This window comes from Leptodactylus fuscus, chromosome 5 (assembly GCF_031893055.1).
Source record: "Leptodactylus fuscus isolate aLepFus1 chromosome 5, aLepFus1.hap2, whole genome shotgun sequence".
Lineage (NCBI taxonomy): Eukaryota > Metazoa > Chordata > Amphibia > Anura > Leptodactylidae > Leptodactylus > Leptodactylus fuscus.
Window position 1 is genome coordinate 151,148,083 of NC_134269.1, and position 27,932 is coordinate 151,176,014.

At 43.8% G+C, this 27,932-nt stretch overlaps 1 protein-coding gene across 1 annotated transcript in view; it reads left to right on the forward strand.

The window, feature by feature from the left end:
* The first annotated feature begins 726 nt into the window (after positions 1–726).
* Positions 727–27,932, forward strand: part of LOC142204564 (solute carrier family 23 member 1-like) — a 143,270-nt gene continuing 116,064 nt past the window's right edge. Inside the window, exons 1-4 of the mRNA XM_075275881.1 lie at positions 727–825; positions 4,053–4,199; positions 6,018–6,175; positions 17,377–17,539. Of these exons, the coding sequence (XP_075131982.1) occupies positions 727–825; positions 4,053–4,199; positions 6,018–6,175; positions 17,377–17,539 (567 nt within the window). The remainder of the gene's footprint in view (positions 826–4,052; positions 4,200–6,017; positions 6,176–17,376; positions 17,540–27,932) is intronic.

A 27,932-nucleotide genomic window follows, 5' to 3' on the forward strand; every position in this document is an offset into this window, starting at 1 on the left:
AAAATGGCACTGGTATTTGAAGAAGCAATGGCACTGATTTTTTTGTAATATAGTTTTTTTTTTTTTAATGCCCATGTGGCACCAACAGTGGGAGATAGTAGAAAGTGATGAAGCAGACTGCAGGACATGTCTGACTGAGTGGTGGCAACACGAGTGGCAGTGCAATATTCAATAATGTGATGGACCGCAGGAGATGATGTCTGGCTGTTTAGGCAGGCAGCAACAGCAGTATAGTAAATGGAACATGATACACGAAGACTAAGGCAGGGGCATATTTAGTGGCATTAGCCAGAAGTGTGTGAAAATTTTCACTGATCGAAGAAACTAATTTTTTCCACACTTGTGGTGGACAATTTGGTCCACCTAGTTGTTACACTGCCACTTGTACCACTAGACACCCTCTCAGCCATTATGTTTTCTTGAGGGTAGACAAAGTAACACTCCAATGGCAACCTTGACCAGCCCTTTCCACTTACTAACCCATTGACTCAGAATTCTATAGGGTCAAAGTTATCTGCTGGAAAATAGCATGACTATATGTAGAACTGTATCTGCTCTGCTCTGATGATGTTGGAAGGTGGAAGCTGTTTTTCTTCCATCATTCATTACAGAAGTGTGTTTCCTTAAAGATATATAATAAAAGGATCCTGTCATTGACCCAGTTTGCTGGGAAAGCCTGATGAGTAGGCAAATATTGCTGTTTTCTGGACACACATTCCCTTATGGATGACTGACATTGGCATGGAAGAGGAAGATGATGATGGTAACAACAACAACCATGTGCTAGGTGTAGATGTGGCCTTACTAGAAGGAGGATGGGGGGAAGTTGGTGTAGGATGATTTTGATAAGTTTCTGCTTACAGATCTTGCATATTGCTGTAGATTTGTTGTTTGACAATGTACAAAAAAATTCCCACATGGGAGATTATCATAAGTAGTTGCTGCTGCCAATACCAGAAGTGCTGAAAATGTGTCATCCGTTGAGACAAAAAAATTGCCACCACACCATCCATCTGAATTTCCCCTAGGTCAGCATTGGGAAGGTTTTTTGGATGTTGGAACTGTGCTCAAGACTTTGTGTGAAAAGGGATGCAGGAAAAAAAAATGCTACTGGGGCATTTATACTGCAACCTGCTACGTGAGGTGTTAGTGTAAAAAAATTCTTATGCAAATGCAGTTGGTGTACTGGGGGTAGGAGGGTGCACCATCAGCTTCGTGGAGTACTGCTCAGACCCCATTACCTGTCCTACTTGAGCAGCAAGTGTTATACATAACAAAGGTATGCTGTTTATCACTGTAATGGGATCTGTAATGGGTTGGTAGCAGGTCACTATGCTTGGGGGAGTTGGTAGACTACCTTTTACTATTTGCATTTGGGAAAGTTACATCATTCTGCAATAAATGCATCATCACATGGCAGACATACTATCTACTGGAAGTAAACAACATCAAACATAACATTTTTAAAAAGTACAATAAATTGTTTGAAAAAGTATGTTGATAAGTTATAAATCTTTTCATTATATTATAGTATATTATTAAGCAGGGAAAGGATACACATTTTGGATGCTTCATTTATTTATATATATTTTCTTAATTTTTATATTAGAGGAATTTTAACATAAGACACTTGAATCTGCATATCATGTAGTGTACGTAAGATCTATATTACAATCTGTGTTGTTCCAATTACATGCAGTAAGTTACAAAAGCAATAGATGGCAGCACCTGACCATAATGGCTTCAAGACGTTTTTTATTAAACAGATACCTTAAATTCTTTAAGGAAATTTGGTTACCTCACATAGAAATTTGATTTCATTATCTGATTTTTTTCCCCATTCATTTTAAGGGGCACGACATAAAACTCAATAGGATTAGTGTAAATAAAATAACTAAATATAATGTCATTTTATTTGGAGACACCAGAAAACTCAATATAATATTTGTTGTCTGATTTCTTTTGGCTTTGTTTTCTGTAGATATTCAGAGAAATACTCCTTTTGTGTTCAATAGTTTCTTTCATAAAGCATAAAAGGGCTTATAAAAAAGGATAGCAATCATGTTTTTTAGTGAAACAGTAAGTGGCTGAAAAGGGAATAATGAAATTATAATCTGTCATTTATATAACCAGCAGCGTGTTGTGCATTTTTGTTCTGCAGAGATCATATTCACTGACATTGTTGTGTAATGTTGGGGCTCAAAACTGAATATCCTGTAGTACGTACATAAATAATAAGGCCAAATTCACAGGAAGTTCATATGACTTTCTAACTAATACTTTTATTGACCATAAGTGGTTGTTTTTACAGGAATCACATTATTTTTTAATTATTTCAATTCAAGAAAGGTAATTGAATAGTTCTATCATTTAAAAGTTTTTTTTTTTTTTTTTTATGGCCGGGACCTCGTTGTGAAAAGGCTGCATTTCACAATACCTGTAAAGTGGCTGGGATTCTGGCTAATCCCATGCACACATTGCAGACAAAAATTTGCAGCACAAATTCAGCGATTTCAAAAACGCACACATAAATTGCAGCATGTCACTTATACCTACAATTATGTCTATGTTTTCTGTATAGGTTTAATGAAACCAGAAAGTCCGTAAGGGAAAACCATGTGGCCTTTCTGTGAAAAGCGATGGGGAAAATACCGCAATGTGTTTCTGACGGGGCTGTAGTTTGCTACATTGCGCCAGCGTTTTCCATTGGTATAATTGACATGTTGTGGTTTACAAAAACGTAAATGTTTGGAATCACAGCATTTCCACTGCAGATTTTTTTCTATAATGTGTAGATGGGATTAGCCAGAATCCGGCAAATCCCATCCATTCTGCAGGTAATGTAAAATGAAGAGTTTTTTTTTTTTTTTTTTTTTGCAATGGTGTTTCCACCATGGCCAAAATTCTGTTTTCGCAACGCCAGCATTTCCCTAGGTATAATTGACATGCTGCCATTTCTAAAACCGCAATGGTTTTGGAAAATGCAATGTATCCGCTGTGCGTATTTTTCCGAAATGCGTGGATTCAATTCACTATAATCCCATTCAGTTTGCAGGGTCTTTAAAGTGCCAGGTTTCCACTGCCTAGGCAGGATTGGTTAATGGGGTGTGATTCTAGGCTCTAATAAAAGGTGGGCAGTGACAGAGCTCACTCCCCCTGTCGGCTTTTGCCTGACACTGCCAACCTGACAGTAGAAACCTACATAGCATATGCAGCATCAAAATTAACGGCATTGATTGCTTAAGAATGGTGGGGACTAGAGAAAAAAACTGTGCTGAAGTCAGTGTGGCAATAGATATTAAATTATGCAAAGAGCTGGATTTGGAAGAGGAAGTGTAAGGGTCCATTCACACAGAGTTTTTTGGCGAGGATTTTGGCGCTGAATCCGTATCAGAATCCACATGGAAAAAAGCCTCCCCATAGAGTTCTATGGGTTCTGCTAGCTTTTTTTCTCCGCTAGCGGATTTTTTCTGCTAGCGGAAAAAAAAAGCTTCCTTCAGGCGGATTCTGCCTGCAAAAACCAACACAGTCAATGGGACGCGAAAAATCCACGTGGAGTTGCCAAAAACCACATGGAAAAACCGCTAGCATTTTTATCAAGGTCCATACACTGTGCTGGAGGAAAAAAACATTTCCTAATTCCTGAAGCAGATTTTTTGCTCACCAAAAAACTCCATGTGAATAGACCCTAAGGTCTTCTTTAAGTATTGTTTTTAGCCATCTCTTCTGAGATTGTACTTGTTGGCTTGCTATATACAGTAAAATGGCTTGACGCTATCAGTGAAATGCTTGTGTTTTCCACCAGCTTTTATACCTACTCTCTGCTATGCCAATTCATGAAATGTTGGAGTGAGGACCCCAACCGCTAAGTTTCTCAGCTTAGGATGCATTAGTATCTGTAAGTTCTAAAAACATAGATGTTTTATACAACAGCAACCTTTGACTTAGAATCCCCTTTGTTATGTAACACTCAGCGCTACGTAATAGAGACATGCTTAATTGAAAAGAATTTGTTTTATTTATTTTTTTAATATTTTTATTTCTTTCAACAGAAATTATTTGATAGTGACACTGAAGGAAGAAACATAAATATAATTGATCCAGTTTATACAGAAGATTATAAGAGACCATCTTTAGGATTAATTTATTCGATTGATGATAAACCACCCTGGTATTTGTGTATACTACTAGCATTTCAGGTGGGTATGTACAATTTTATAAAAATAAAAAAACACAATACAAAAATATTGAAAATATTAAACTTAAACATTTAAGAAATAATTATGCCACTAGTTCACAAGAGGCTGCCAATTCCCTAGGGCCAATGGCTTTAATACAGGGAATGTAGGAATCGCTTAGAAAAGGTATATTTTATACAGTATATAACCTCACTAGAAATGATTGTCCAGTCGACCCAGACTTATTGATGGGACAGGGAGGTCAGGCATTGTTGATTCGGCCCCTGTAAAGTGGTTACTTGGCCCCTAATACTTATCTGTGGAATTGTTTGAACAGTGGGCTCATTTTTGTTACCTATGGGTGTGATGTAGTGTGTGGGGAGATTTAAACATAAACCAGAGTGAATTCCACCACACCCTTTGAGACTTAGATGTTGATATAGGTGGACCGCACTGCATTGGTATATTGATTCCTTAATATTTAATTGTTTTTACCCCAATCATATCTACTGGAGGGTCACATAGTATTGTCAGTGTGGCTGATGTCTTTGAGGGACACAAGTTTTTAAAGATCCTAATAAGAGTTAAATTTTAATTGTTTATTTTGGGGGACACCTCCCTTTCCTTACTAGTCTATAGCACATAAAAGTGACTGTAGGTGAAAAAAAATAGCACAATGTATTCCCTCCCATAGCGGTAAGAGGCAATCTAACATCTTACATGTTCGTATTGTACTATACTCAGGATTGCTGTTTAATCCTTAATGGCAGTAACATTGTCATTTATAGCATTATTCACACACTTCAGTCTCTAATAAGTTGCATATGAACACAATAGCACTTGAGTTTTAAAGCCATTTTGGAAGAGGCACTGAAATTACCACATAATACATTGAAACTATTAGTCTTTCCATGTCACTTAGAACAAAATAATTCATCTGTTCTCATCTGTTACAGATATTTTCATGGTTAAATATGTGACTATGAACACAGCAACATGAGTTTAATATATTGTGGACCCCCTTGAAACGCACCAGACTCCACTGGTTTATACTGCAACTGGCGGAGACATAAGTCCTCATTGCAGAGGCTCCAAAGCAGATGTGAATCCAGCCTTAGTCCATTTGACTTTTACACTCATAGTCCACATTAACCCTTAAGTACTATCATGGTGTCTATCATAATGATATGTGTATGAAAGTGGTGTATAATAGACACCATGATAGTACTTAAGGGTTAATCTGAATACTTTTTATTCTATTATGTATTCTGTAGAGGCCTGTGTTTATAGGGAATTCAATGGTTCCTAGAGAAAATTCTCATAATATATAGTATATAAATATGGTTAGTTTATATAAACTATTTCTCTTATACACAATGAAAAGTTTTTACCTCAAGCACGATGGGCTTGTGCAAGCATCGTCACCACTTCATTGTTTACATCACACCCTATCTGATTCATAGTGACCATGCAATATAATTACAGCTTTGTCCCATAGAGGTCAATGGGACTAGGTTGTAATTACATTGCACGTATTCTATGAAACAGTGTGCAATGTAAACAGGGAAGGGGTCACAGTGCTTGCACGAGCGCCATATCTCCTTGAAATAGCTGATCAGCAGGGACCTAGGTGTTGGACCTCCACTAATCTCTTATTGATGACCTATCCTGAGGATATACTTTATGTTGCACCCCACACAAACTTCAACCTCTGGAAACCTCTGTGTATTTATCCTTTATGTTGTACCCCACACAAACCTCAACCGCTGGCAACCTCTTTGTATTTCCTGAAAAGAATATTTAGTATCTTGTTCTTGTTATTTTTTTCCATATATACAGCATTATATTTTGGCCTTTGGAGGAATTATTGCCATACCATTGATCCTAGCAGAGCCTCTATGTGTGAAGCATGACAATACAGTGAAAAGTCAGCTGATGTGCACCATATTCTTTGTGTCTGGAATATGCACAATTCTACAAACAACAATAGGAACCCGGTATGTAGAAAGCTATATTTTTATCAAGAAAATAGAATTTACTAGGCAAAATGTGCCAAATAACCTGCGTACATGCTTTTCATTACATTTATCTGTTCTATACATGTTTTGTACTTCTCTCAGCAATGAGGTATGGTAAGTCACGTGTCCTAATGGGAGAGGGAGTTCGGTTTAAGAAAAATACTGTACTAAATCTCCATACTAAATGTAACACCAACAGAGGAATATATTGCACAGAAGCTGTGAGGGCTTGGGTGATCCTCCACTGTCACTGGTAGTAAGATTAAATATGTTCTAAATGGTCCTGCTTCACAAGTTGGTACATCTATATGGGGCAGAAATGGGAATTACTGTATTTCCACAATCATTTTATCACAATAGACAAGCTCCTCACGTGGTTCCTGTGGAATCACCAAACTCCCAGGCTGCGAGATCTCCGCACAGAACAAGCGGACAGGAAAGTACTTCACAATCTACTTTCCTGTCCGCATGATTCATGTCATTCGTGACATTATAGTCTATGGGGATCCGTGTGCTTTCACTGCACATTACTTGCAAATGCTTTCAGTAGTCCGTTCAGGCAGCGCCGCACCTCTAATGAGACGATGTGAGGCGGCCGCTTCGGGCAGCACACGGGAGGCGGGCGGCACACGGGCGACTTTTTTTTTTTCTTTTATTACTTTTTTTTTTTTTTTTTTTTTTTTTTTACTTTGAACCAGCGCAGGAGAGCTGCTTCTCTCTGCGCTGGTTCAGACGTCTGCGTAGGCTGCGTCACTAGGCCGCCTACGCACGCTGATACGTCCTCAGACGTCTAGGTATCAGCGTGGGCGGCGTCATCACGTGATGACGCTCGTTGATACCTAGACGTCTGAGGACGTATCAGCGTGCGTAGGCGGCCTAGTGACGCCGCCTACGCAGACGTCAGCTTGCAGGAGAAGGAAGAGGATCGCGGAGGCGGCGGGAGCAACAACAAGATCGGTAAGTATAAAACTTCTTTTTTTGTTTTATAATAGGCCGCTACCTGCTGGAGTATCTCCAGCAGGTAGCGGCCTATTTACCTACCTCCCCAGACCTGCTCACTGCCGTCCCCGCTTCCCCTTGTACTATAGGCCGCGGAGGCCGGCAGTGAGTAGGCCCGGGCAGGCCGCGATCCCACTACCGCCATTATTATACCCGGGGGTCTTTTCAGACCTCCGAGTATAATAATCGGAGTCCCAGGGGAGGCGAGGGAACATAATAAACAATGTTACTTACCTCTCCGGAATCCGATGTTACTCCTAGCAGGCTTTGGGCCTATATGGTAATGCCCAGACGTCACATGGTCTGGAATATTACCATATAGGCCCAAAGCCTGCCCTAGCAGTACCATATAGGCACGAAGCCTGTGCTAGTAGTAATAGCCTGTTACTGCTAACACAGGCTTTGGCCTGTATGGTACTGCTAGGGCAGCCTTCGGGCCTATATGGTAATATCCCAGACCACGTGACGTCTGGGCATTACCATATAGGCCCGAAGCCTGCCAGCATTAAAGAGGACCTCTCATAGGTTTGGGCACAGGCAGTTTTATATACCACTGGAAAGCTGACAGTGTGCTGAATTCAGTGCACTGTCGGCTTTCCCGATTTGTGTCCCGGGTGAAGAGCTATTGGTGCCGGTACCGTAACTCTTCACAGTCAGAAGGGCGTTCCTGACAATCTGTCAGGAATGTCCTTCTTCCCAGCAGCGCCTATATCTCTGTACTGTGTGAGCGGGGAGGAACGCCCCTCCCCTCCTGATAGTGCTCTTCTATGGACGAGTACTGTGAGCAGAGGGAGGGGGCATTCCTCCCCGCTCACACAGCACAGCACTATAGGCGCTGCTGGGAAGAAGGATGTTCCTGACAGACTGTCAATAGAGCATTGACAAACAGTCAAGCTTCTCCAGTCCATAAATCCTTCCTGCACTGACAGAGGGATGTCCCCACTCTCAATGAGAGCTATGAGGAGGAGTTTATTACATCTTGGAAGTCTACAGTTGTTAGTGCCAGGAATCATCTCATACAAGGCACAGGGTTTACCTGACATGCGTTAAGTTGGTGCAAATGCACAAATTGGCAAGCAATTTGTGTACCCGGTGTGCCAATCAAATCAATGGGAGCCACTCAGAAGTTTTTTCCGGGAGCCGTTTCTTCCAGCTCCTGGAAAAAAGAAGCGAGATGCTCATTCTTCAGGTCGAGTCGCCTTGCGGTTCGGCCTGAAGACACTCCATCCTCCGGACTAGGCCCGCCTCAGGTTCCAGACCAAAAAATCCCATCTGAACTTATCCTAAATAGCACACTAGAGGGTTTGCAGGAACCTCAGAGAAAAAACTGTTCCAAACTATAGACTCCAGACCTACAAAGGTTAACCCTTGGCAGCCCGGACCAGCCCCATAATAGATATTGGAATCTGTTTCTGTTTTTTTTTTATTTGAAATTTGAATTCTTTGAAAGCAAAAATAACTTACAAATCAAAAAAAGACTTAAAAAATGCACTAGATTTATTACTAGAGATGAGCGAGCAGTGTTCGATCGAGTAGGTATTCGATCGAATACTAAGGTATTCGAAATATTTGTACTCGATTGAATACTACTAGCTATTCACAGTAAATATTCGATTCAGAACCAGTGTTGATTGGCCAAATGCTATACAGTGTATAGCATTTGGCAAATCAACACTTGTTATGCAGCAGGCTCATCCTTGCTAGTCGGGAGAGCTGGCAGCTTGCTGTTACGAGGGAACTTTTTCTCATAGGAATGCATTGACCAGCGTTGATTGGCCACTGTACAGCATTCGGCCAATCAACGCTGGTTCTGCCAGAGGCTCGTCTGTGAGGAGGCGGAGTCTAAAATCGGATCACAGCAGTCTCCATTGTGATTTGCCGCAGGCTCGTCTTTGCTAGTCGAGAGAGCTGGCAGCTTGTGGTTACGAGGGAGCTCTGCAAGCGCTATGCAGTTAAAGTGCACGGACCCCATAGATTATAATGGGGTCCATATGCGCTTTAACTGCACAGCGCTCCTCCTAAACACTCTCCTCCTGCTACTTGTGGACTTGGTCACTCTCCTTTAGTCAAATAGTGGTTTCCCCTGAAACGAGCATTTTTTGCCACAGATTATAATTGGATTCGATATTCGATCGAGTAGTCGAATATTGAGGCTCTACTCAAAACTAATATTGAATCTCGAATATATCACTGTTCGCTCATCTCTATTTATTACCCATAGATGGGACTCACATAAACGTCCATATCAGAATACCCATGGTTAAAGCCCGATATTGCAGAAACGCAGAGGAGATTAGCTGTTTTTTACAGTACCAGCAAAGTGAACAAGATTTTGTTTTTTATATTACAGGAAAAAAAAAGCTGCAGAAAAACTAAGTTTACAAAAATACGTACATTTTTGAAAAATGCAGCATTTTAATTTTAGCGGTGGAATAGCAATTTTTTTCCCCTATATATTTAATAGTGGAAGAAGAAATGCAGGGGAAAATGTAGCAAAAAGCAATAAAAACACTTGGGGAAAAAGCTCTAAGTTTCTGCTGTGTTTTTTATCCTCATTGTTTTTGTAGCTGTGCTTCACTAGTTGGGGCCTTAGACTAAGACTTTACAATATAGCAGACAGGGTCAGAAGGTCATTAACGCAATAGTTATATCAGGACTTCTCTGTCGATCACTATATGATACCAGGAACAGGTAACAATGAAGCTGTATACATGGTAAAATAATTACAAATTGTATATATGTTAAAGTGATTAAAACTTGTAGGTTAGTACCCATGAGCTTGGGTTGTTAGAAGGACTTTCCTATAGCAAGCATGAAGTGTTATCACTATGTGAGCTCAGCAGGAGGCCAACGTCATGGTGGTTGCTCTGACTCCATTAACTGAGGGATGTACAGAATTTTATGAATACTTGTAAAATCTGGTTAAAAAAATAGAGAACACACACAGAAATACAGAGCTTTAAATTGTAAGCTGCTTGGAGTCATCTCAGTAAAACAAATGCACTCACCCTTAGCAAGGAACACTTACATTTTGGTGGCTGACTTCATTGTATGCCTAGACATTCACAAGTCAGTTGTCTAGATAGCCTCTTTTCATTCTGCATATAGCATGGCTGTTGGTAAAATATATAGACTCCTGTATCTGTTTATCATTGCTGGTTTGGAAAGTCATTGGTTTTCATGAATGACAGATTTCTCTTTACTATATCTACATGTACTAGTTCTAAATTAGTAGACATTTCCAGTTATTCTTATTGTTAAGAAAAGCCAAGTAATACAAGCCTTTATGCCCCTCTGGACAGGTTTAATGCTGACAGCCTTCAATCCATGAAAGACTTTTAGTCTCTTTTGATTTCTCCGGCTAGTATGTATTGCTAGACCAGGCGGAATGTGGTACAACTACAAAAGGGAAACCTCCTCCCACGGCTGTTAACCCCAACATACAATAAAACTCTGACACGCTCTTGGATGGTAAAATAGTGGGGGTCGGCCACAGCTTTATTAAACTATAAACATATCGGCAGGCCCTGCTATCCCCCTCCCCTTTACTCTTTGACCAAGCGCGTCACTGGAATGCCCCGCCACCGCCTGCGGTGTGCATGTGTATGATGTTCAATGGGTGACGCGCTCCATCTTCTACCACCGATGACCAGAAGGGGAAGGGAGGGGAAAGGCACAAGGTCCCGCCACCGGACCCCGACGTAAACCTACAAAGGGGTCCGACCCCCCTCCAAGAGCATAAAGAGCGCACGCTCAATGCCATCCTGAAGCCCAGACAAGAAAATGTCTAGGCCAATGTCAGACAGATGGACACCATCCCTCCGGAGCAGCGCCCTGTTATCACCCTCAAGCTGCCTGTGCCGAACCACGACTCCCGATCGGGAGCGCACGTGGCGCGACACACGCAAATTGAGCAGGCGCCTCGCACGCTCCAAAGCTGCTGGGTCACGAGCATCACGCCATCTGGCCCGAGGAACAATTTCGGACCATACAATAACAACATCCTGAAAAAAGGCAGGAAAGCGGTCAATATCAGATCTGATCAACGAAATCAATTCGGACAAGCGTATCACGCCCAAATCGTTACCACCGGCATGAAACACCAGCACCACTGGGGCCTGGGAGGTCCTTCCAATTTCAACGACCTGAGGCAACATCTCCGACCAACTCATCCCTCTGACTCCATGCCAGCGCAGCTCTGCTTCTTGAAAACCAAGCTGCAAACCTCCAGGCCGGATGGCAGCGCGCCGCGCCGCCCAATAGATGTACGAGTGGCCCAGAATCCAAACCACAGGATACGGACCTAAAATAGAGAATAATGTTAATGACTGTTTTTTTTGTTTTTTTTTAATATAGTATTAAGGGAAACTGACCACAACAAAACCGCAAAAGGCAAAACAAAGCTAGGCCGTGAGAAGACCCGGGCGGACGTAACGCCGATAACAATTAGACCGCCAGCGGCCAATACGCTTAATTTCCTCCTCAGTGAGGCCCGCCGCATCGGCCGCAGTAGCAGCCCCGATGCGAAAAGAGTGAGTGCCAAAATCCTCAGACGGAACCCCTAAAGCGGCAAGACAGCGCTTAAACAACGATTCGAACTGGAATCTAGTAAAAAATGAGCCATCAGCATGAACTAAAAACTGGCTAGACAAGGGGCGAACCGCAACAAAACGACGCACTCGATCAACGGGGCATAAGGGGCCTTCTAAACGCGAGATAGTCAACCAAGTACCCTGCCCATAGGGATCCGTTTTAGACCGTTTAACCCGAACACGGATGGAATCCTGCAAAAACACCACATCGTCCGCAGCCAACCCACCCGCTGCCCGCCGAGACGGGGCGACTAATTCACCCATGCGCAACGCCCCGAAAAAGGCTAAAACAAAAGCGCAACTCAACAATAACGCCTCAAACGGGGACGAACAGACCGACTCAGATATCCCGACCAGGCGACGCAACAGGAAAAACGAAACCGGACGACGTTTGTCAACCGGGCGTGCCGCTTTCTTCCAACCCCGCAAAATCAACTGAAAAGCAAACTCTTTCGTCACATCCGGAAAACCCAACAATTTAAGCCCAAAAGCTACACCCGACAACCGTCTGGCCGCGGTAGCAGCCGACACGGCCTCTGACCTCAAACGGGCTAAGTAAGCAAATGTTAAGTCCCTACAGCAGTCAGGATCTAACAATCTCTCCGGGGAACCAAAGGACAGCCACTCATTCCACGCCTTACCATGCGCTGACCACGTCGCCGGCGTAACGGAATCTTGCAATAAAGGGCTCAAGACTGCAGAACCAGGTCCCACAGCGAAGGAGGGCACGGGCAGCCCAGCAAATCCGCTCTCTGGTGCATGTCTCTGAAGCGCTCCCACTGAAAACGAGAAAGAGAATCAGCAACAGAATTATCGACACCCGGGACATAACGAGCCCTGAAAACCAAATTAAACTGTAAACATTTCAAGACCAAACGCCGCAGTAAGGCCAAGACAGGCAAGGAACTGGACGAGAGACTATTAATTACCGAAACAACGCTCTCATTGTCACACCAAAACAAAACTCGCTGGTTTGCCATGTCCGCGCCCCATAACTCCAAAGCCACCACAATGTGAAACAACTCCAATAAAGTGAGATTACGAGTAAAACCAGCAGACAACCAGCTTTGAGGCCATGGAGCAGCGGACCAGCGGGAACCAAAAACGACTCCATAACCAGACGAACCCGCAGCGTCAGTGAAAAGCTGAAAGTCGGAATTGCACAACTCCTTCTCGGGGAAACAAGAAACACCAGTATAATCTAAAAGAAAGGACTTCCAAACCTTCAAATTCTTCCGCAGCACACTCGTTATCCGCACATAATGATGCGGCATGCGGACTCCCGCCGTGGCCATAGACAGGCGGCGAGAAAAAACACGCCCCATAGGAAAAATCCTACACGCAAAGGCCAGCTGACCCAGCAATGACTGCAAACGGGACAGCTGGACCTTGCGGGCCGACAGGCAAAAATCCACATCCGCACGGAGGCGAGACAACTTGTCCTGCGGAAGCTGAAGGATCATACGGTCCGAGTCAATGAGTATACCCAAGAAGGAGAGTGACGAAACCGGACCCTCAGTCTTATCAAGCGCGAGGGGAACACCAAAATAACCTGTGAAAAAACGAAAGGTGTTAAGTAAATATTCACACAAACGAGAAGAAGCAGGACCAACAAAAAGAAAATCATCTAAATAGTGAATTACCGATTGAGACCCCGTCTCTTGCCGAACCACCCACTCCAAAAACGTGCTAAACAACTCAAAGTAACGGCAAGAGATGGAGCACCCCATGGGCAAACACATATCATAGTAAAAGGAACCCCCAAACTGACAACCCAAAAGATGATAACAATCGGGATGTACCGGCAACAGACGAAACGCAGATTCGATATCCGATTTCGCCATGAGGGCACCCCTGCCGGCATTGACCACCAAAGAGACCGCTTTATCAAAAGAGACATAGGACACCACCGTCTCCTCCTTCGGGATACCATCATTCACGGATTCACCCGGAGGAAAGGACAAGTGATGTATCAATCTGTATTTACCGGCCTCCTTCTTCGGGACCAAACCCAGCGGGGACACCCTGAAATTTGGAAAAGGGGGTTGCGCAAATGGACCAGCTAAACGGCCCAACTCAACTTCTTTATCAATTTTGGCCTGAGCCACAACTAAATCCTTCTGAACAGAACGTAGATTATCGGTAAACGTAACAGAACAACTAGGAACATGAGGTATATAGAAACCGTACATAAAACCATTAAGCAGTAGGTCTGCTTCCTGTCTCTTGGGGTACCTGTCGAGCCAGGGGCGCATCCTTACTGCGCTCACCGGCGTCCTCGGGTTTACCGGCACCAGACTTGGCGGCTCTGCCGCGCTTGGCGCATCGCAAGGCGGAATGCGCTCCTCCGCAAATTGAACATTCATGCTTGAAACGGCATGAAGTGAAGAAACGACAGTGTCCTTCATTAAACATCAGCAGGCGCCTGGCCTGCGAACGGCCGCGGACGTAGAACCAGCTCCCCCAGCGGCCGCGGATGGAAAGGAAGAAGAAACCGGCTTCGGCGAGAGCATCAGCTGAATCCAGATGTCGGTAGCCTTAGAGGCCCAACCAACTTCCGGCTGAAGCGCCAACCTACGCCGGAACTCCTCGTCGTACCTCCACCATGCCGTTCCGCCATAGAGCTTGTGAGCAGTAAAAATAGTTTCCAAATAAACAAAAAGATCAGCCGCCAAAGATGGAGCTGACTGGCACAATATACAAGAATAAATAACAAAAGCTTGTAACCAATTAGAAAAAGTCTTCGCTACTTTGGGCTTCTTATCGTCACCCCGACCAAACCCTCTCTCTTTATCTACTGTCATCTGATCGGGGGACAACAAGAGCCAGATGTCAATATACTCATTAGCCGTGATCTTATGGCGAAGCTCGGCTGAGACGTGAGTACCCAACGGAGCCACCGCACAGAAATAAGAATCACGGAATCTCAAACCAGAAGGAGGGGGAACCGGCTCAGGCTGCGCACTAGCCGCCCCTGGAGAAGCAAGTGACTGCCCCCTACCTTCCAACTGACTAACCATAGCTTTTAAGACGTCCAACACATCACCGCCAGCAGGTGGCGTTTGAGAAGACCAAGCCTGTGAACATGATAACTCACCAGCCGGAATCACTGGAATCTGCGACGAAGCGACCAGGGGTGGAGGCAACGGAGCCACAACAGGAGGAGGGTCAGGAACCACAACAGCAGGCACGACTGGAACGCCCTGGGCGGAACCATATTCTCTCCTCCCACTCCGCCTCCTGGAACTCCTGCTATAATGCGATCGCCGGGACCTACGGGAATCACGTGAGGAAGAGGACGAACGGGACTCTGACCGACGCCGACTATAACGAGACCCCCGCCGCCTGCGGCGACTTCGCGACCTAGAACGACTACGATAACGCCGAGACCGCCCGGAACGCATCGACACATCATCCTCAGGCCCAAAACTCCTGTAGGAGCGGGCCCCAGACCCCGGCGCGTGACTAGACAGGGAACGGGAGTGAGCAGGTGGCAAAATGTGAGGAGTTCCAGGCACATAATCTACATCAAAGAACTCCTCCTCACTCTCCTGAAACAAAACCGGGGAGGCTGCGGCCGGCAACGGAGCCAGAGCAGACACCTGAGTGGATATGCCAGCCACCGTATCCTGGGCTGGTGCGGCACTGTCTGCCCCTGCAGGAGCGGTAGTTGCCCTCCCAAACCACCGTGCCAATCTACCCGGCGGCGGTGGGGGTGCCACAGGAGGAACCGTAGAAACTGAAACACTAGGCCCCACAGGGGGCACAATCACCAAGGCCTGTTGGGAGGCTTACATAGGGGGAGCACTCCCTGTAACATGCTGGGAGGGGGGCGGGGGGCCCATCACCGGCCTAGGGACCGATAGGCCGCCATCACTGGAAACCGGAGGAGGGGGAGGGGGGGGCGCCCCCCCTGTACTAGCAGCCACATCAGAGACCGGGGGGCGGCATCCGGTACGCGCAGGAGCCCGGGCGGCACGTGACACTGAGCGTGCGACCCCCCGTGCCGGAGCCCTGCTCCGGCTACTGGGGGCCGCATCAGGGGACAGCCGCACGGGAGGCCTCGCCGTCCTACTAGGCCGGGTAGAGGCCTCACGCTGCGGCACCGGTGGAGCGGGAGGCAGGCTGGAGCCGCCGCTCGCAGTGAGCAGCGTCTCCAACCAAGCCGTCCCCTCGTCCCTTACCCGCTGTTGCAGCAGCTCCATGAGCTGCTGTTGTCGGGCCGTCGCGTCCATCAGAGCTCCACGAGACACGTCCTGCTCCGACGCTGGCGGGGATCCGAAAGGAAGTCCCCGCCCAGCGCCGGAAGTTACATCGGACGCGTAACCCCGCCTCCTCCGAAAACCCCGCCCCGGTCAGCAACAGCCGCCGGGAGGGGAAAAAGGAGGAGGGGGGGAGCCACACGCCCGGTCAAGACCCGGACAGCTTAGGCAGCCGTCCGGGTCACAGTGCGTAAAGGGGTTGTACACTAATATTAAAATGGTTAAACAATAACAGCACATAGTTTTATTCTATAACATATATTAAAACAGATTTACTGTACCAAAATTCTCGAGCAATTTATGCCAAAAATCTGGAACATATCCCTTGCATCATATTTATTGTTTTAGACACTTATTGCAACTTGTCCAACAAGGGATCCACTACACAGTACACAATCATACGGGAAGGTTGTTGTTCACTTAGTAGGCCGTCCAAGGATTCTTAAGCTCAAAAAAGTTTTTGCCACCGCCTCTTAGCTCATTGTGTTTACTCCCCTCCTCCTCTTCTCCTTATCTTCTGCCTTTAGCAGGTATTGGACACAACACTGTAACAGACCACTGGAAAATGGCGGCCTGGGCAGAGCCGACTGCCCATGCCCGGTCCACCATTTTCTGGTGGTCTGTTACAGTGCTGCGTCTGATGCCTGCTAAAGGCAGAAGATACAGAGAAGAGGAGGAGGGGAGTAAACACAATGAGCTAAGGGGCGGTGGAAAGTTATGACGTGGGGGTGCTCGGAGCACAGGAGGAAGGCCTCTGGTGTTCCATCATTGTAATTCGCATATCAGAAGAAACAGATTTTATCAGAAATGGCGTGGAGAAGAAAAGAATGTAAGGTAGGAGTAGAATAAACTTTTTAAAGGCTATTCCAATGTGCCATTAGTTGTTTTCTAATGATAGGCTTCCTTTTAAGCTTTTGCTCATCACTATACTAAATATTCCAGTTTTGAGTGTTATACGTTATATATATTTTTTTACCAAATTAGTATAAATAACTGATTATTTTCTTTTTTTAAAATTACAACTCCCAGCATGCATACTTGCTCTCCTGTTCTTGGAACCCCCATGAAAGTGAGTGGAGCATGCTGGGAGTTGTAGTTTTTTTTAATGTAGATTGTGAGCCCCATATAGGGATCACAATGTAAATTTTTTTCCCTATCAGTATGTCTTTGCAGAATGGGAGGAAATCCACGCAAACACAGGGAGAACATACAAACGCTTTGCAGATGTTGTCCTTGGCAGAATTCGAACCTAAGACTCCAGCACTGCAAGGCTAACCACTGAGCCACCGTGTTGCCCCTGATAACTGATTATTTTCTTGATCCATAGGTTACCTATTCTACAAGGAGGCACATTCAGTTTAATCACACCCACAATAGCAATACTATCTTTGCCTCAGTGGAAATGTCAAGACACCGAAGTGTTCAACTATAATGGAACTGGGAACTTTTCTACTAATAACACAGAATCCTGGCAGTCTCGAATGAGAGAAGTAATGTTTACCTTTTTTTTTGTTTTAGAATAAGATTAAAAGATTAAAAAGATAAAAAAAAGTTGAGCAAAGCAGGGGAGATGTTTTATAAATGGGTATTTAGAGTGGTAGAAGTCGCTCCTTCCAAAAAATGGCCATGGGGTGATTTATATTCTTATAGTTTTGTTTTTGATATTGATTTATTTATTTATTTATTTATTTATTTTACCATCACTGTCACTATCAAGGCAATATAAATGTGATTTCTATAGTCGAATGCAAATGGACTATCATGAAAACATAGAAAACTCAGATTATTAATTGAAAAACGTTTCCATATCAATAGGGCTACTAATATTATTATCTATCCATCACTTTTACATTCCATGCAGAACTGAGCGAAACATACTGCGAAACTTCAAAAAGGTTGTGAATATATTAAGAACAAAAGTAAACATACATGGGTAAACCCAGCAGACGAGGAACTTCCTGCTGCTTGCAAGGCCCCGTCTATGAATTAAAGGAACATACTTTTCCTGTTATAACAAAGGCTCTGACCTTGAAATCACTCTTCAGTAGATTATTTTTAGTTTTCCTAATCTTTAGTTTGTTATTGTGTTACTACAGCAGATAAGTAAATTACAGACCAAATTCCTTTAAGATGCAGAACAGGGTTAATGTTTGGGGTAGTGTTAATATGTTTTCTTTGATGGTGTGACAAACTAATGAATATGGTGTGGTGTTCATTTCTCTTTTCCTATTATTACGGTCAGGAAAGTGAGTCAGACTATAGTCCTATGTTTTGTCCAGCAATTTAATACCCTCCACCCTTTTCCTGCATTCATCTGAAATGCATCACAAATACTTCCTGTAGTTGCATTTCTGTCATGTTTTCATTATACCCTCTTATTCACTCACATCCCATAATGTTCGGCGGTCTTAGATCTTTCCATAACGTTGAAGCTGGCTCCATAGTGTTGTTTGGGCGGGTTGAGAGCAATGAACCAGCATTTCTCTTGTAGACAGGCATAGCACAATTTCTCTCCTGATAAGAAAGAGCAACAAATCAGCAGAAGAGGAGTCACGGCGAGTCATGGCAGACATGTTTCTCTCCCCTTTGACCTAATAGTAGACATAAAGAGAATTCAGTATTTACTTCTGCATTCCATATGAAATAAAAGTTTTACAATTTCCAGATCTGTTGCTTTATTTGCTACATATATTATTTATTATTCTGTATTTAAAGAGTTTTGCTTTAAGAGTTTAATAATCTCATTGGAAATAGAGCCACGTATGACACGAGACATATGAGTTTGGAAGAACGTAGATTGATGGGTATCCATAGCATCTTTACTTCTACTATGTGGGAACCACAACCAGAAAATATACGACTGTTTGGCCTGACCTGTCTATGAACAGTTGCATAAAAAGCTCCCTGGCATCCTTCCATACAATGTCTAAATGGAACAATGAATGCTTTCACTGCAGGGTTTATTGCCAGCGTTCACTGCCAGTGTCAGAGAAGGATCAGGTTAAATCTTCAGAAGGTTTTCTTAAATCTTTCTCCTTACCAGAGAACTTCAATGTTAAGTTACACATTAATATAACAATTCCCCCTAATTTTTATTTGTAAACGTTATTGACGACTTTAGCAAAGGAATCCTATTAGCATAGCTAAAGGTAACTTTGTCTCTTCACTGAATTAGGCAGACCACCTAAATGACTGCTATGAGTGGTATGCACTTAAGTATGTTTCTTCATTTTCTTAACTTCCATTCAAGTAAATGAAGAAATGTGCCACTCTCCATTCACTTGTGGGTACAGAGGCAGGTCCAAGACAGAGGCAGGTCCAAGAGGTGGGAGTCGCATCTATCAGGTATTTATGGCATATCCTATGGATATAGTTATAAATTCTGAGATTGGAATACTCCTTTAGTCATAATTTATTACCAGACAAGATTAATTGACATATTTATAATCTGTTACATAGACGTCATTCCTACTGTTTCCCTCTTCTGCTATGCCTCTGGATCTAATCTGTAACAAGCCTCTCATCCTACCATATGCTGTTTATAAAATTATTGTTTTCTTTATCTACAAGGCAAAGGAGAAACAAAAATCCAAACGGCGGTCGACTTTAAAATATAACTTTCTGTAACCACACCCCCAACAATAAAATCATTAAATATGCACCATATTCAACACCTACAGTAGAACAACAAGACAAAATTAATAGGTCCCAACTTGTATAAAACAAAAATATGAACAGGACATCGACACAGACATAAAAAAAATAAACCACAATCTTACTGTTTGCCAGTTGCAGAATGTTCAGGTCCTTGTTAGAGATGAGCGAACAGTAAAATGTTCGATATTCGATATTTGTTTCAAGTAGCCGCTCAATATTCCACTACATAAATCGAATATCGAATCCTATTATAGTCTATGGGGGAAAATGCTCGTTTCAGGGGTAGGCAACGTTCTATCAAATTACACTTACCAAGTCCACGAGTGAGGGTCGGGCTGGATCCTCTGAGAAGTCTTCTCCGTGCAGCGTTTCCGCGGCATCTTCCGGCTCTGAATTCACTCTGCCAGGCAACGGGCCTGGGCAGAGCCGACTGCGCATGTCCGCACTACAAGAAAATGGCCGCTTACAGTCAAATCGGCCATTTTCTTGTAGTGCGGGCATGCGCAGTCGGCTCTGCCCAGGCCCGATGCCTGGGAGAGTGAATTCAGAGCCGGAAGACGCCGCGGGGAAGCTGCACGGAGAAGACTTCTAAAGGTAGGAGAAGAACCAGCATTGATTGGCTGACTGTATAGCATTCGGCCAATCAATGCTGATTCTGCATCGAACTTTTACATTCGAATAGTGAGTGGTACTCGATCGAGTACAAATATTTCAAATACCGTAGTATTCGATCGAATACCTACTCGATCGAATAGTACTCACTCATCTCTAGTCCTTGTACATGGGTAGAGTGTTGGGTGAATTCCTGGGGAAAGTGAAGTGGTATGAATAGGGAGGATAAGGATATTGAAATAGTAAAGGGACTGTTTACTCACCCTATTAAACACTATCCAAATCTACACTTATGCCCCCAATTCCTAGTCTTGGAACCACAGTTCCAATCAATCACGATCCCGATCAGTACTTTTCCCTGTTATAACATAACCCTGTAATAACCCTGTCTATTGTAATGGAGTCCCAGTGAATACATTAAATCTTATTAGTCTATTCCAATAAATTTCAAATCAAAGGTACTGTATCCTGACATGTATATTTTGCATATAATATGAAGTACTTATCAGGAGATATATTATACTAGGGAAAAATAATGATGGGTACAAAAAATGTGCACCAGGGCCATAACCTCTACACCTCCTATAGTTATGTCCCTGGGCTTGTAGTCATATAAATAACCAGTTTACTTTAATTAGAGGACAATTAGAAAATATGAGATCATTCTAGTTTCATTCACACCACTTAAATTGTGGAAACCACAGATCCTATGTTCTACTGTAGTTTAAAGATTCTTGTCTGTTGGCTAAGCAGGAGGGAACATGTCCACAGGCCAATAAGAGCATGGTGCAGATAATGCTTGGTGCAGATAATTGGCCATGTAAAAGGCCATGCTACAAGGGCACCACTACATGTTGCAGCCCAGTCACTCGCATTTGCAGTAATTCACCAGACTGCATTCATACTTTCTAACTGAAGTAATAGCAAGTACAGTCGCAACAGACTTGTTATTGCTCCAAATGGACTGTACAAATACTGCACTACTAAATACCATATACTCGTACAGCCAGGCTGTACCATGTACAAATGCTCTATAATTAAGGAAATCTCAATACATGGCAGAGTACAACAGTGACTGTATTGCATCCAGAACATATGGGATAAGTGTCACATTACTAAGGATCCAACCATTAGGTCCCCCAAAGATAAGGAGAATGTGGGACTAAAAGCCCCCATGACTTCTCCATGTGAATGAAGCACCGGTATGCATTCATGACTGGTGCTGCATTCACTGTTATGGGGTTCCCTGGGTTTTCGGATTTTACAGCCCAGGCAGCCCCATAGCAGTGTGGCGAATAAGTGTATTGAATGGAACAACCTCTTTAATCCTAAAAAAACTAACTTGAGCTGACAGTAGATGGCAGTGTGCTTGTGCATGCATAGTACCTCTAGCATATGTACATGCTACAGCATATGTATCTATCTATATGTATTATAATCTTTTATTATAATGTAAATGGCTATCTCTTGCATTCTCCATGTTGCAGATTTTAATGTACATACTGTTTTATTACATGCGTGCTCCATGTAAAACCGAAATGCAACACACCCACCAATGTTAACTATCAGGGCAAATTCAGTAGAGATTGAAAGTTTCTGTCTACATCAGGTTGTACATGCTTGAGCACTAGAAGATAAAAAAAATGACCTAGTTACCAGCTCTTATATGTATTTAATATTGTAAACTACTATACTGTATGTAATTACTATTGTAAAAATGGGGAAGATTTAGTAATGTAAATTCACCAGAGTTCTAGCATAATTTTCACAAAAAACTGTCGTACATATTTTACACCTTATTTAAGTGTTTTAGACAATTTCTGTGCTTTATCTGACAAGTGAGTGGAATTTATTGGGAAATGGACAGAACTTGTCAAAAAGGGGAAGATACTTAGTGTGCATCACTGTGTGTCGAAAAAGTAGGAAAAGTTTGGTGCATTATTTTACAAAAATGATACTAAAACAGCCTAAAGATATTCTAAATTTATCAAACAGAATTAAATTCTGATGAATTTGGCACAGTTTAAGACTATCTACTCTAAATTTTCACTGTCTAAAACTTTAACAGAATTAGTAAATCTGACACTCTCTTCACTACTAGGATTGATGGCAGAGGCAGAGGCAGTGGCGTAACTACCGGGGTAGCAGCGGTACTGCTGCATTTTTTTAAAAAAAATAGGTCATTACCGGCTGGAGTTACTCCAGCCGGTAACGGACCCTATTTACTTACCGATCCTGGCAGGGGCCGGGATTGGTAAAGGACGCCACGGGCCCCACAAACACAATTATTATACTCGGGAGTCTGAAAGACTCCCGAGTATAATGATCAGAGGCCCGGGAGAGGTAAGAGAACATAAAAAAAAGTGTTACTTACCTCTCCACGCTCCAGACAGGCTTGGGGCCTAGTTGTGTGACATGCCTGATGCCACTTGACCGAGATCTGCGTCCCAGGTCATGTGACATCTGACGTCATTGAAGATGGCCGACACCACCGAGGACTGCAGCGGAGCTGGAGATAGGTAAGTGACTTTTTTTTATGTATCCCCCCTTTCCCCCCCCGGGTCTCCGATTATTATACTCTGGGGTCTGAAAAGACCCCAGAGTATAATAATTGTTCATGGGTGTTCATTATGGGGTATAATACTGTGTGCAGGGGTCACTATAGGGTATAATACTGTGCTCAGGGGCCACTATGGGGCATAATACTGTACTCAGGGGCCGCTATGGGGTATAATACTGTGTGCAGGGGCCACTATGGGGCATAATACTGTTTGCAAGGGCCACTGTGGGATATAATACTGTGTGCAGGGGCCACTATGAGGCATTATAGAGCACGTACCCTGTTTCCCCGAAAATAAGACACCCCTCCCCTTCACCTTCTGGATCACATACAACCGGCAGTATGCCGGAACTCCGCTAATTGTTCCCCGCTTCGTTTGCCGATTGTTCCCCGCTCCAGCCGCTGCATAAAACATCCCCCGAAAATAAGAAAGGTCATATATTTCGTTAGCTAATTAATTATAAGAACATGTCTTATTTTCGGGGAAACAGGGTAGGTATGTGGGGGGGTAAGTCGATCGAGGTCTTCGGCGTCCGTGTCGGTCAGGTGGGGGGGCCCCATGTTAAAAGTTCACCATGGGGCCCAGCCATTCCTAGTTACGCCACTGGGCAGAGGTGTGTGTAGATGGCAGTATTGTGATAAACAGAGCCCAATGTAGCTCCAAAATATGGTGTTCTGTAATTCGCCATATGTCAGAGATAGAGATGGGTGAACCAACTTGCACTGAGCTGGGAATATTGGAGACAATTGGAGATTTGACTTGGGTGAACTAAAATGGCCGTCGCATTATAATCTTTAGACTCCAGAATATAATAGGTGGAGGCCCGGGGAAGTGACAAAAAAAATAAAAAAACATTCATACTCATCTGATGTTACTTCTGTCAGGGTCTGGGGTTGCTAGGTGGGGTGGCATAGACACAAAAGTCCAGTTTCTTTTAGTCCAAAACAAAGGTAGAGGTTATTTTCACTTAAAAAGGTAGTGCAGCAACAAAAGGAAACAATACAAAATAAATTCCTGCTAGGCTCTAACTAAACATAAGAATAGGTTACCTCACCTAGAATAATGGCAATCCAAAACCCAGTAGAATCATTCAGGATACAGCTCCAAAAATAGGACCTCTTTCTTTGGCTCTCCAGCCAAGCTCTGCCCCCAGTCTGCTGCTGGAGCTGACTTCTTAAGCCTCTCTTGATGAGCAGACTCTCTGCAGCTGAGTCGCTGCCGAAACATTCTCAAAGTGTGGACTGAAGGGGGGTGGAATGACAGGTCCCACTACCAATCTACCTGCCATTCCTAAAAATGAAGTCCAGTAACTGGAACTTTGAAATAACACTCAGCAGACAGAATTACCGTATTTTTCGGACCATAAGACGCAAATTTGGGGGGAAAAGAAGGGTGCGTCTTATAGTCCGAATGTGGCGCCTGGCACCCACTGTAATAGAGAGGCGGATGCGGGCTTCATGCAGGGCAGAGGAGCGCAGCGATGTCTCAGGCCCCGGCACCTGTGCCGGCGTCTATCCCTCGCTGGCATCCGCCTCTCTAGTACAGCGGATGCCGGGTCAGTATCGGTGGCCCCTTCTCCCCCGGGGCCAGTACCTGTGAAGTTGCAGGTCGGCTCCTGCGCGGCGATATCGCAAGAGCAGACCTGTTCGGGTGACAGCCGGGAGCCTAATGAGGCTCCCAGGCCTGTCACTGCTATATTAGTATTGCGGCTGGGTCTATGACCAGCCGTAATACTAATAGACAGAATGTCCCATAGACGGCAATACAGTTGTATTGCCGTCTATGGGACTTGCAATCAAGTGACCGCAGGTTCAAGCCCCCGGGGGGGAATAAAATAGTTAAAAAAAAAAAAAAAAACTTTAAAAATATATAATAAAAATATGAAATAAAAGTTCTAAATCACCTCCTTTCCCTAGAATATATATAACAGTAGAAAATCATATATCATAAACCGCCGGGATTTTTTTTTCAATACAAGGTGATCTAAGCAATAGATATTCCCCAAAATGGTAAACTAAAAAGTACATCTGGCCCCGCAAAAAAACCCCACTCTATGCATCCCCGTACAGCTGCAGGGTCACCTGTCAATGTGGCTTTGCAGCTGTTGCAAAACTACAACTCCCATATATTAAATTTTTTTTTTCCCTATTTTCCTCCTCTAAAACCTAGGTGCGTCTTATAGTCCGAAAAATACGGTATCTGCTGAGAACCAGTCTTTCTGGAGTTTTCTAATCTCACCCACCTTAGTAGTCTGGGTGAGATGTACACCCCCTCCATTACCTGGCCAGCCATCGGCTTACACCTCTTTTGGGTTTCCTCGTGGTGTCTGGAGCTCTCCTGTGTCATCATGTGATCAGGATCTCTATTGAGGCCTTTTATTGAGCCACCAGTGGACACATGTGCTCACCAAATGTCATAATGTCATGACGCTCAGCATGCCCTCAGTGGTGACCCTTGGTGCATGATGTCACAAGAGAGCACCAGATGTCACTGAAGAGGTGGAGAAAGAGACCCAAAAGAGATAATAGAAGTTTAGTTTTTTAACTTGTGACACCTCACCTGAACGTGCACCTGTTATACTCTGGTAACTGAAGAGTAGACTATAATAATGTCACTTTCTCTTTGACATAACGTCAACTGTTTTTGCCTTAGATAGCTAGAAGTTGGATAAGTAGGTTTCGTGTAGCCTTGTGAGTGTTCTACACTATGTTTTAAGCTATTTCAAGGCGTGTTTCAGACCAAACTTGTTTGTCCTGAAAGAAGCCATGGACCCGAGTCACCCGAACTAGACATTAAATGAATCCTGAGATATTTGCCCATCTCTAGTCAGAGGTGTTCTCACCTTTAAACTTCTAGAATAGAATAACTCCATAATAAGGCATGTAGTCAGGTCAGGGCCGCTTTAAACATAGGGCCAAAAGGTTCACTTGCACCAGGGCCCTATAGTAGCAGGGCCTCGCTGAGACAACCTGCATATGCTGTCCCACCGGGCTGCCCCAGTTGTATACAATGATGAAGCAGGGAGCCGTTCCCTGCTTCACTACCCTTTCTCGGGATCTGTAGGCGTGGTGTGATAACGTCACTTACATCACACCTGCAGCTCCTTGAAGACTCCGGACCTTAGACAGCAGGTGAAATGAATAGAGCATTAGTGTTTTTTTTGTGGGGTTCTTTTTTGTGTGGTAGGAGAGAGACATTAAATTGTGGGACAACTGCAGGGCTATGAAGATGACCTTGGATTAATTTTAAAGAGGAGAATCTCATAACAATGATAACAATGTTTGGCATTGAGATCCCAATGCAGATCTCAATTCCCGACAGCGTTTGTAACAGCAAATTGCTCCGAATCCGCAAGGGCTATTATGATGATCTTGGTGTTATTTTAACCCCTTCCCGCCGATGGCATTTTTTGATTTTCGTTTTTCGTTTTTGACTCCCCTCCTTCTAAACCCCATAACTTTTTTATTTCTCCGCTCCCAGAGTCATATGAGGTCTTAATTTTTGCGGGACAATTTTTTCTTCATGATGCCACCATTAATTATTCTATATAATGTACTGGGAAGCAGGAAAAAAATTCAGAATGGGGTGGATTTGAAGAAAAAATGCATTTCTGCGACTTTCTTACGGGCTTTGGTTTTACGGCGTTCACTGTGCAGCCAAAATGACATGTCCCCTGTATTCTGTGTTTTGGTATGGTTCCAGGGATACCAAATTTATATGGTTTTATTTACATTTTGACCCCTAAAAAAAATTCCAAAACGGTGTTAAAAATTTTTTTTTCTAAAAGTCGCCATATTCCGACGGCCGTAACTTTTTTATACATAGGTGTACGGGGATGCATAGGGCGTCTTTTTTTGCGGGGCCGGGTGTACTTTTTAGTTCTACCATTTTCGGGAAATGTTATTGCTTTGATCACTTTTTATTCAAATTTTTAGCAGAATTAAAACAGTGAAAAAACGGCGGTTTGGCACTTTTGACTATTTTTCCTGCTACGGCGTTTACCGAACAGGAAAAATATTTGTATAGATTTGTAGAGCGGGCGATTTCGGACGCGGGGATACCTAACATGTATATGTTTCACAGTTTTTAACTACTTTTATATCTGTTCTAGGGAAAGGGGGGTGATTTGAACTTTTAATACTTTTTATATTTTTTATATTTTTTTTTACTTTTTTTTAAATTTTTTTTTTACATTTATTAGACCCCCTAGGGGTGTTGAACCCCAGGGGGTCTGATCACTAATGCAATGCATTACAATGCTAATGCATTGCAATGCATTGCAAAAAAGCATCATCTCTTTTGCAGGCTGTATACACCAGCCTGCAAAAGAGAGAATTTGCAGACTGGCTGGGAGCCCTTAACAAGGCTCCCGGCTGTCATGGCAACGGGGGGGTCGGCCCTGGAGAATGCTCCAGGAGCCGGCGATCCCTGCCAAAATGGCGGCGCCCATGCGCCGCCGGGAAGATGGCGCCTCCGGCGCCTTTGACAGCAGCGCCGGAGGGGTTAATGCCTCCGATCGGTCCGGGGACCGATCGGAGGCATTAGAGCCGGCTGTCTACTGCTTGAAGCAGTAGACACCCGGCGGCTATGACGGCCGCCCGGCTCCCGGGCGGTCGCCATAGTTACAGACCCGACACGCGCCGTACTATTACGGCGCATGTCGGGAAGGGGTTAAACATGAGAATCTTCATATCCTAAAGGGATCCTGAGATATGGGGTTCTAAACTTTCCACCCCGGCCAACCTCAGGCAAAATCTTAGAGCTGTGTGTTAAAAGAAGAAGGAAGAAGGAGGGGTAAGGAGATGAGCTGTAGACTGCAGAGACAATGATAACTCATCATCATCTGTGCATACCCTGTATGTGACCCCAGGGAGAGGGGTAGAATGGACTTTTGTTCATGTTATCCCCTCTCCTATCAATCAGAGCGTATATTATAATTTTGCTGTCTGATTGTCACATAGAAGGTTAATGTAATACCCTTCTGAGCCTAATCACAGGGCTATTCTTCCGTAATACCCCTCGGAACATAACCAGGAAATTTATTGGTGCTGTA